This window comes from Bison bison, unplaced genomic scaffold (genome assembly GCF_000754665.1).
Source record: "Bison bison bison isolate TAMUID 2011002044 unplaced genomic scaffold, Bison_UMD1.0 scf7180017864141, whole genome shotgun sequence".
NCBI classification, from domain to species: Eukaryota; Metazoa; Chordata; class Mammalia; order Artiodactyla; family Bovidae; genus Bison; species Bison bison.
In genome coordinates, this window is record NW_011494713.1 from 3883349 (window position 1) to 3894301 (window position 10953).

The 10953-nt window shown below is 43.7% G+C and overlaps 1 protein-coding gene across 1 annotated transcript in view; it reads right to left on the reverse strand.

Annotated features, from left to right (window-relative positions):
* Positions 1-10673, reverse strand: part of DNAI1 (dynein, axonemal, intermediate chain 1) — a 69480-nt gene extending 58807 nt beyond the window's left edge. The window contains exon 1 of the mRNA XM_010840104.1: positions 10411-10673. Within this exon, the coding sequence (XP_010838406.1) occupies positions 10411-10464 (54 nt within the window). The 5' untranslated portion in view covers positions 10465-10673. The remainder of the gene's footprint in view (positions 1-10410) is intronic.
* Between the last annotated feature and the right edge of the window lie 280 nt (positions 10674-10953).

Sequence of the window (10953 nt, forward strand, 5' to 3'; positions counted from 1 at the left end):
TTCCACTGTTTCCCCATCTATTTCCCATGAAGTGATGGGACCGGATGCCATGATCTTCATTTTCTGAATGTTGAGCTTTAAGCCAACTTTTTCACTCTCCACTTTCACTCTCATCAAGAGGCTTTTTAGTTCCTCTTCACTTTCTGCCATAAGGGTGGTGTCATCTGCATATCTGAGGTTATTGATATTATCACACCTTAATTCCATTTACCACCACAACCTCATCTTTGAGGTTGTTGCCACGTATTTTATTTCTATATACATTATAAGCTTTAGCTTACAGCGGTGTTATTTTTGTTTTAAACAGTCATATGCCTCTTAAGAAAATTAATAGAAGCCAAAAATATCTAGTATTTTATCTTTAGGCCCGTATTTACTATTACTAGTACTTTGGGGCCTTCCCACAGGCAGAGCTTCCATCAGGAGTCATTTTCCCTATGCTGAAAGAACTTCTTTTTTTTTTCTTGAAGATTTATTTGGTTGTGTCAGGTCTTAGTAGTTTCCATGCAGAGGTGGGAGAAGAGGGGATTCTTCCCCAACCAGAGATCAGACCCATGTCCCTTCCACTGCAAGGCAAAGTCTTAACCTCTGGACCACCAGGGAAGTCCTGCTTTCTGTACTTCTTGTAGTGAAGGTCTGCTGAAGACAAATTTTATCAGTTTTAGTTTATCTGAAAACGTATTTATAGAAAACTCTTCCTTTTGAAGGATATTTCTGTTGGACATAGAATTCTGGCTTGATGGTAATTTTCTTTCAGTGCATTAGCTATGATATTCCATTGTCTTCTGATTGCTTTTGTTTACAGTGGGAAGTCAGTCATGATCCTATTATTCCATTCTGTGCATTGTGTCATTTGTCTCTGGTTGCTTTCAAGATTTTATTTTTATCCTTGGCATTCAGTTTTTTGATTGTGAGCGACCTACCTTTGGTTTTCCTTGATTTATCCTGCTTTGGGCTCATTGAACCTCTGCTAATAATATGTTTTCCACCAAATTTAAGAGATTTTTGACAATTATTTTTTTTAACTACTTTCCTTCTCCTTGTCTTCCTTCTGGGATTCCAGCTACTTGCAAGTTACAGATACAAATATGACATATTCCCACAGGTCACTAAGGCTCTTTATAGTTTCTAATCTTGTTTTTCTCTGTGTTTTGGATTGGATAATTTCAATTTTCCATCTTCACATTTACTATTAGGACTAGCCAATAAATTTTTCATTTCTGATATTTATTTTTCTATTGTTTCCATTTTGGAGGCTTAGATTCCCCATCCTTTAAGTCAATACTTTTTTTAGTTCATAAATGTATTTTAGCAACTGCTTTCAAGCCATTGCCTACTAATTCCAACATTGGATATCACTGGTATCACGGTACTCTCCTTTGGATCTCTCTCCCTGAGCCATGATCAAGAAATTGACCCAAGAACTTCCCTGGTAGTCCAGTGGCTAAGACTCCATGCTCCCAGTGCAGGAGGCCCAGGTTCCATCCCTGGTCAGGCACAAGGCAACTAAGAGTTCATGTGCCACAACTAAAGATCCTGCATGCCACAACCAAAAGAGGGCATATGCTGCAACTAAGGCCGAGTTCAGCCAAAAAACTGAATAAGTATTACTTAATTAATTATACATGTGAAAAAAGAGTTTAAAAAGAGAAGAAACTGACCCAAGGCAGAAAGCAAAGATAAACATGTAACTCATGTTTTGGTGTTCGCCTTCCCTTAGGATTGGGCGAGTACCGAAACCAGCTGCTTCACATATTGTGTTCGGGATTACGGGCTGTTCATAGTGGGATGGTGAGTCCAGTATGAAATGCTCCATCATGGCCACAATTTATTTCCTATGTCAAGGTCTTTAAAAGTTATGCATAGAGTGTGATGCATTTAAAAATTCATTGTAGAAATGTGCTATTAAAAAAAAAAAAAACCTCTTAAAGTAAAAGGCTTTTGTAAAGGACAGAACCTTTTGTAATGTAAATATCGGCCCTGAATGGAAGCAACCAGTTGGAAAATATCTGAGGCCCTCTCCGATCAACGTTTGAGAAAGACTTACCAGAAGCAATGTAGAAGTTACTTTCAATAAGGCAGGTTATATCCTGCACAGGAGGAGCCAAGGAAAGACCATACCACCTTCTAAGGGAAATTGCCCTGCTTCACAGCTTTGGCTCCTTAGAAAGCCAAAGGACCTTATCCTCCTTGATATAGCCTAGCGTGAACAGGTAAGCTGGAGACAATCAGATTTCTTCTCCAAGGGTTTGAACTGGGACCACAGAGAGAACTGGTGGAGGGATGTAGATACTGATAGAGACATTTTATGAGACAAAAGAGGCCAGAGTAGTCATGATGAGCTGAAAATACAGTAAGTAATGAGGGAGCTGAAACCGTAGAAAAGTTGACTGCTTGGGAAATGAAAATAGGGAATGAAATATAGTTGCTAAGAAAAGTAGAGAGGGGACTTCCCTGGTGGTCCAGTGGTTAAGAACCTGCTTTGCAATGCAGGGGATGTGGGTTCAATCCCTGGGCAGGGAACTAAGATCCCACATGTTTCACAGCAACTAAAGCCCATGTGCCCCAACTACGGAGACCTTGAGTGACAACGAAAGCTCCTGTGTGATACAACGAGGATTCCACATGCCTCAACTAAGACCCAGTGCAGGCAAATAAATAAATATTAAAAAGAAGAAGAAAAGTAGAGAAGCTATGAGAGACGTGGAGAAAGAAATTAGTACCAATATCTGTTTCAGAACAAAGAGGTTTCTGAGTCTAATTCTAGGCTATCTATGTATTTATAATATCTACCCACAAACCCCTAAATATACACCTTCCTCTTCACCCATCCCACCTTGTATTTGAGGTAACATAAGTGAGCCTCTATTCTTCGCCACTTACAGAGCTTAGCTAAAGGCACATGTATTGTGCCTTACAGTTTTCCAGGCTCATAAAGGGCAGAAGTTGGATAGGCTCAGGCTTTCCAGGCAGAGGGAACAGAATCGTTAACAAAGATGCAGGGACCTGGATCCAAGTGTCTGTCCAGGGATTAGCAGATTTGTCTTATCCATTTGTATTCCAATTTGTTCCAAAGCAATATTTGAGGCTGAATGTATGACACAAGGAAAAAATAACTAACTGAGAAAATGGATGTCTGATAGGAATTGGAATAGGAAAAGAAGGTTAATATCAGGAGTAGGGTCCCTAAAAAAATTAACAGAATTGGGTGCTTTGACTAAAACAAAGGAGTCATGAGTTGCTTCTTCTGCAGGCCTACAAGGAAAAGTTAGCGTTCAGAGTATTGCAGTACATACCTTTCCATCAGACTTCCAGGGTGGCGCTAGTGATAAAGAACCTCCCTGCCAATGCAGGAGAGGTAAGAGATGTGGGTTCAATCCCTGGGTTACGAAGATCCCCTGGAAGAGGGCTTGGCAACTCACTCCAGTATTCTTGCCTGGAGAATCCCACAAGAAACCTGGCAGGCTACAGTCCACAGGGTCACAAAGAGTTGGACATAACTGAAGCGACTTAGCATGTATGCACACACCTTTCCATCAGTCATTATTTACTCACCCACTAATTCATTCAGTCATTATTTATTCATCCAGTATTTATTAAGCATCTACTATGTACCAGATGCTAGGATGGCAGCTAAAGAAGAATGAAAGTTGAGTTGGTCCCACTCCAGGGGTTCTCAAATCTAGGAACTGAGCTAAATGGAAGACATAAACACACTACATAAACCAGAATCCAGAGACGCTTTAAACAGGACAAAGTATTGTGAGACACAAAGCAGTGAAACCAGTTTGATCAACAGCCGTGTTCTTTGCTCACTTCTTCCATACCACTCAGTCTCAGCAATTGGGAAAATTGAATACTCCACACCGATTTCTAGCTGGCAGAAAACAATTTCATATGGCTTGTTCACAGCTGGAGCCAGAGAACCAAAATTATTCTTCAGCATCTGCTTGCTGGCTGCAAAGCCTAGGGATAAGCACAAGACACCTCTGCTATTATTATTCGACTACCTGGCAAGTACTGAGTGCGGTAAATGAGGTGAGGGGTGGGGGATGGGGGTGGAGACCAAGCTCTGGCCTCAAATGCTCCCAGCTGTTCTGTAATCTGATAATTGTGCATGAAAAACCTCAGACCATAACTCCGAAAATGGCATGACTATAATCATAACAAAATGGAATAACCACTGGCAAAATTTATTTTCTAGTTATCACTTCCAGAAGGAATTCTGTAACACTACTAGGGAAAGCGAAGAGAAAATTCTTTCAACTTCCTGTCACTAAGCCTCTGAATTATCCTCATCTACATCCATCCCTTCCTCCTTTCTCCTTTTCTGTTACAAAGTGGTCCACCTCTTGGCCACAACTGACCCACTTCCATCTCCTCAGACACTTGGTTCTAGTCTTCATTTTATCTCTTTCATCTTCGACTTCTCTCTGTTTCTGCCAGGCAAATGCCTTACCTTAGCATTTAACATATTCAAGCCTTAACTTCATCTGAAAAAAAAGAAATCCTGTCTACATGGTCTTTATGCCTTCTTCGCTCAATTCAGTCTGCTTTTTATCTCTAAAATTGTTTCCAAGATCTTCACTGACTTCCTAATTATCAAATCCAATGCTGTGTCTAGTTCTTCTCTTCATTAGCAGATGCATCATGACTGACCACATAACCAATAAACACTCTCCTCCCCAGAAGAACATTATTCTTCCTTATTCTCTGGTCAGTTCTTATCCTACATGTTGGACCTTTGTCCAAACCTTGAATCATGGTGTTCCTTCTAGAAATCTTCCCTGATTCTCCCAGAATCAGTGTTAGGATCGCCAACCACAGGCTTCCACTGTACCCAACGCTACTTCCTCAACTGCACCCCATAGTTCATTTAACAATCATTCGTCAAGAGCTTCTAATGCAATGGCCACTGTGTTAGGAGCTGAGAATACAGCTGTGAGGAAAAACATCCACAGGCCCTGCTCTCAAGGCCTCACAGTCTAATGGGAGAGACATACACTAATAAAATAATTACACAAACAAGTGAATAATTACACCCTGGGATGCATGCTTTAGAAGAGAAGATCACGGACAATGAAACTATAAACATAGAGAAAACTTCATTCTCTTCATTAACAAGGTACAGGCCGTTAAAGTGGTGTGGGGGCTGCTGTTTGGACCGGAGTCTTGTGAGTGAGTGCATCGGTGAGGGAGAGAGGGCACGGAGAATGTTCCACAAAGAAGGGACAACAAAGAACCGAAATACAGCAATGACTGGGACACAGTGGTACAAGTGAAGGCTTAGACACCCAAGCAGGCCTCAGCCCATATAGGCACCTGAGGGTTTTTGTTTGTTTGTTTGTTTGTTTTACCTGACGGGTTTTTAAAAAATTGGTCCCTCTTTGGGACTTCCCTCATGGTCCAGTGGCTAAGACTCCAAGCTCCCAATGCAGGGGGCCAGGGTTCAATCCCTGGTCAAGGAACTAGATCCCACATGCTGCAACTAAGACCCAGAGCAGCAAAATAAATAATAATAATAATAAATAAGATAAACAATTGGTTCCTCTCCTAAAAGAAGTAGGAAGTCACTGAAGGGTTTTGAGTGTGGGATGACATAATCAGGTTGACAGTTCAAAAAGATCCCTTGGTATGGCACATAGAATGGATTGGAAGGGACCTGGGTGGATGAGGGGAGTACCCGTGACAAAGCCTGACAAAGCTTTTACAGCTGTCGAGGTGAGAGATGACGGTAGACAGGGCTAACGGGGTGGCTGTGAAGAGGAACAAAGTGATCTGATTCAAGAGATTTAGGAAGTAAAGGGGCAAAATCTCAGATCGAGAGCTTGAAGAAGAGATGAGGATGAGAGTGTAAGGATGTGAGGAAGCAAGGATGACACTGAGAAGGGTCACAAGAGGGAGGAGCTTACTTAGGACAAAGAGAAGTGTATCAACTTGCCTTCGATTCTGCTCACCTCCTCCTGTCCTTTCTTCTGTGGATCCCAGGCCTAGTCATCAGACTCAAAATCTCTGAATCATCTAAGACTGTCTTCTGGCCTTGCAACTCTTGCCCACTTACCCCTACCCTCATTACACCTCATCAAGATCAGTATTTCTAAAAGTATTGTCCCAGAGGGGCTTTTGAAGAGATCACACGAAGTGATCCAAAACGGCAAGACTTTTCTTTGGTTGCTACAGGGAAATGATGCAAAATTCCAGACTTTTGATTTTTTTTTTTATGGTAACTGAGTTATAAAAGAGTACTAAAACTTGTTAGTCATAAACTAAAATTAGCCTTTAACTGGAGTTCACAGAAGACTCTAATTCAGTTCTCTGCTGAGGAGTCTGGCTGCCAGGCAATGTTTGGCAACGATGCAAAATTCCTCTTGCATATACACATGCAGCCAGTTGGAATTCTCGAAATTTTCAGGAAGGACACTCTGTTATTGGGGTATTACCAGTGATGTTTTGAGCTGGTCCTGGTTTATGGTGCCTGACGTTCATGAATTTTAATTACAAATTATGATTCATGGAGCTTCATCATGATCAATTTAATATGCCATGGTTATTTGATTAACCCTCTGGAATAGAGGGGAACATGTCTCTGACCGTATTTCCTGCCACTTTCCTCCTCCCTTCCTTGCTGATCCAGAACATGTGTGAGCAAGCTCCCATCTCAGGAACTTTACACTTACTATGCCCTCTGTCAGGAATGCCTTCCCCCCAGAATATCACACAGTTAATTCCTTCACTGCCTTCAGGTCTTTCTCAAATGTCACCTCTATAAGCCACTGCTTCCCCCTCTCTCCCTCGCCAAACCACTATGTTGAAACCATAATATCCTGGTTCCCTGAACTTCCTATTCCTTTCCCTGCCTTATTTTTCTTTAGGACACCCATCATCATCTGACAAACAATATATTTTACTTATTTGTTTGTAGACAATTTATCTCCAACTAAAAGATAAGCTCCCTGAGAGCAGGGATTTGTGTTTGTTTTGTTTGTTGCTATATCACCAATGGGCTTCCCTGGTGGCTCAGTGGTAAAGAACCCGCCTGCCAATGCAGGAGACACAGGTTCAATCCCTGGGTCGGGAAGATCCCCTGAAAAAGGAACCCCCTGAAATGGCAACCCGTTCCAGTATTCTTGCCTGGGAAATCCATGCACAGAGAAGCCTGATAGACTATAGTCCATGGGGTTCCAAAAGAATCCGACACAATTTAGTGACTAAACAACAACAAATATCATCAATACATAGAACATTACCTGGTATAGAGTAGGTGCTCAATAAATAATTGTTGAATGAGAATATTTATATCATCATCATTTTTGTCCTCAATTTCCAACACCCAGCTCTTAAAGCATGGGTATATATATTTCAAATCTGAACCATTCACAGCCTTACTACCAAAGCAGATATAAATATAAACCCAGAAAATTGTGCTTCTACAGTCACAGTTCCTTGTTATCACTCCCCACCAGTCTCCTCATCCAAGGCTCACCCTTTTCTATCCTTCAAACTCATCCAGATCAAAATTTCCAAACAACAATTGGAAGCATTCAGAATTCATATTCCACCCATTTTCAGGATTTAATATATTCCAGGGATTGTGCTAGGTTCAGGGGAATCAACAATGAATGAGACAGACATGATCCTTGACATCAGAGTTTACAGTCTAGTGGGGATATCACTACATCCTGCCTCCAGAAAGGGACCTTAACCCTTGATAGGAGAATATGCTGGGCAAACTGAGATGTGATGTATGAACAGGAGATTAAGGAGAGATTTGGGGCAGGTTGGCTTGGGGCAGGTGGCAGAAGACAGAAAAGACTGTACCAAGCAATCAGAGGAAATAGCAGTGTCAAAGGCTTAGAGGACAACAGCGTGGATGTCATTTTCCAGGAAGTAAGGGCAGTTCAGGTGTGGTGGAACTGAGGAATCTTCACAGAGCAACGATGAGATCCGAAGTCAGGTGGGTAGCAAAGGTTAGACCTGCCAAGGCCTTCTAGGCCATACAAAGACATTGGACTTTTGGGACTTTATTCTGAGAGCAAGAGGGAGTCAATAGAAGACTTGATCACTGACACAAACAATGGAGTTTAAATTCTTCTCCGTCCCCTGACAAATCCAATCCTGACCTTCCCTCTCCACTGCAGGCCTCCAAGTCATAGCTACCTCCTTCCTGAAGCATCTCTGCTGCTCCAACCTGCATACCTCTCTTCCTTTCAACCCCAGGGATTGCATCCTCCCTTATCTTTATATGCCTTTGTTCTGTCTCCCCCACAGGCCTGAGTTTCCAGAGGACAGGGACTTTTCAAGTTTCTCTAGGTTGTCCCACACCCAATTCACAACTGACCTAGGCTATAAGCCTCATGGGGACAAAAGAGTGATGAATATAACCTAGCACAACCCAGCTCTGCTCACATTCCACACAAGTATATTTATCCTGTTCTAAAACAACCCTTCCTTCCAAAGCAGCAGCACTGATGTGTGCAAGGCCGATTGACCCACGTTTCTGTCTCCTGTTTGCTGTCACCTCTCTCCACTCTCAGTTTACCTAAAACCTCTAATATCTCCCCTAATGGACTGGAGAAACTGATTCCCAAGCTTGTTCAAACCCCTAGAAAAATCCAATCTGTAGTTGACAGAAGAAGATTAGTAATTACTTGGGGCTAGGAAGTTGGGGAGAATGGACTGGGATGAGGTAAAAGGAAACTTTAGAGAGTAGAGGAAGTGTGTTATATCTTTATTGTGGTAGTGGTTCACAACTGTATAGCTTTGTAAAATCTGTCAACATATACAACTAAAATGGTCCATTTTGTTGTATGTGAACCAGTCCTCAGCAATGCCAAATTTAAAATAAACTGCATGTAAATTAAGAGTCAGTAGCCCCAAGGACAGTACGAGCTTCAAAACACAGTTCAACCCTGACATAAAACTAGGGCAAGGCCATACAGGAAAAGCAGCCTTTCCATGGTTGCAGAGATATAAGAATGGTGAACACACCTGCTATGGAAGTCCAAGTGAAAGAAGCAAAGGAGACCAGGCAAGTAATATGGAAGGGTGCGTGCTCAGTCGCTTAGACATGTCTGACTCTTTGCCGCTCCATGGACTGTAGCCTGCCAGGCTCCTCCATCCATGGAATTATCTGGGCAAGAATACTGGAACAGGTTGCCATTTCCTACTCCAGGGGATATTCCCGACCCAGCAATCAAACCTGAGTTTCCTGCATCTCCTGCATTTGCAGGCAGACTCTTTACCACTATGCTACCTGGGAAACCCAATATAGAGGAAGCCAGACCCAAATATGTAAAGTCATAAACAGCATGCACACAGATACAGTCTCCAAATCTCAAAATACCTAGGCCTGAGATATTATTTAAGAATAAATAAATAGGAGCCCTGCCTCACAAAGCAAGAAACTGCATATTAATTGTAAGATGATAATTCGTAAAGTGAAAGTGAAGTGAAAGTCGCTCAGTCCTGTCTGACTCTTTGCAACTCCATGGACTATGTGTAGAGTCCATGAAATTCTCCAGGCCAGAATACTGCAGTGAGTAGCCTTTCCCTTCTCCAGGGGATCTTCCCAACCTAGGGTCAAACCCAGGTCTCCTGCATTGCAGGTGGATTCTTTACTGACTGAGCTATCAGGGAAGCCCGATAATTCGTCAAGAGTTTGGAAAAAAGTGATCCTTGAAGAACTGAGTGGCTTTGTCACAGAGAGCTCCTCAAGAAGCTGGGCCTTACTTCTCCACCCAGGGTGAGCTGGGTGAGTTAAGAAGGGTGACTCTTAGGTTTCCTGTGAGAAGAGATGACATCTGTCCAGGTGGCAACAAGGGCAGTCTGGATGGGCCAGTTTGGAGTGTGCAGTGTGTGAAAGGAGATAGGAAAAGAGCTTCTTTCCTCTTTGTCTGAGTGCTCTCTCCTCACAAGTCTCCCAACACAGAAGACCTGAAGCATACCACCCCATATAATCTGTGTCTCCTGTACAGGTCTCCTGCACTTCTGTGAGCTCCCAAAGGCCTGTGTCTCCACCTAGCCCAGCACTGGGCACTCAGCAAAGGATGGGAAAAACAAATTCTTTGGGACAAGACTGTGAGGACAATGAACATATTGGTAAGAGAGAGGGTGGGGGCTTAAGGAGGATGGGCTGGTCAGGATGGGTCATGGAGTGAGGGAATGGAATGGTGAAAGGAGGACAAGTGAAAGAGTGGTAGGAAACAGCAGTTCGGGGCAGTGTGGGAGAGGACGCTAGGATTAGAGGGAGAGAGCAGGACGGGGTCAGAGGTCACTGGGAACACAGGCCAGGAGTCAGGGAGAAAGTCAACAGGGAAAGGAAGATGAAGCGTCAGTAGCAGAGGTATGATCGGTGGTCACTGGCAGGGAAGGTCAGAGGTCATCAAGACAGAGCAGGTCGAGGTGTGTTACCTGCTTACGAGGAGGCGGTTGTTTGTGGGGCATCTTTGAAGAAGCGGGAAGCATCTCAACACTTGGAGCACCTACAAAACGCTCCTCTGCCTGAGGACAAGAAGTTTGTCCGTCCCCTCAATAATGCACAGAAAATCCAGATTCTCTTTCACTTCAATTCCCAGTCTCAGGGGTTCTTTGGGGACAGCCGACGTTGTGGGTCCTCCGCGCCCTTGCAGAAGGGAATCGTCTCCTCCCTCGACGCGGTTACCCAGCAACTAACCAGCAGCCAAGGCGCAGGCGCCTCTGATGCCCCCTCCCGGCTCGAGGGGAAGGCGGGGCTGGGCGCTCGGGGAACCACCGGCTCCATTAGGCCCCGCCCCCTCAGGCAAGACGACCGGCGGCCGCGCCACTAGAACTCCTGCATGCGGGAGGGGCTCGGTCTCCAGACATCGCCTCCTCATGAATAATGCAGGATTCAGGCGGTGTCCCGGACCCGGAAGTGGAGTTGCCGAGTCACCGCAGTGGCTGAGCTGCTGACAGGAGGCGGCGGCGGAGGAGGAG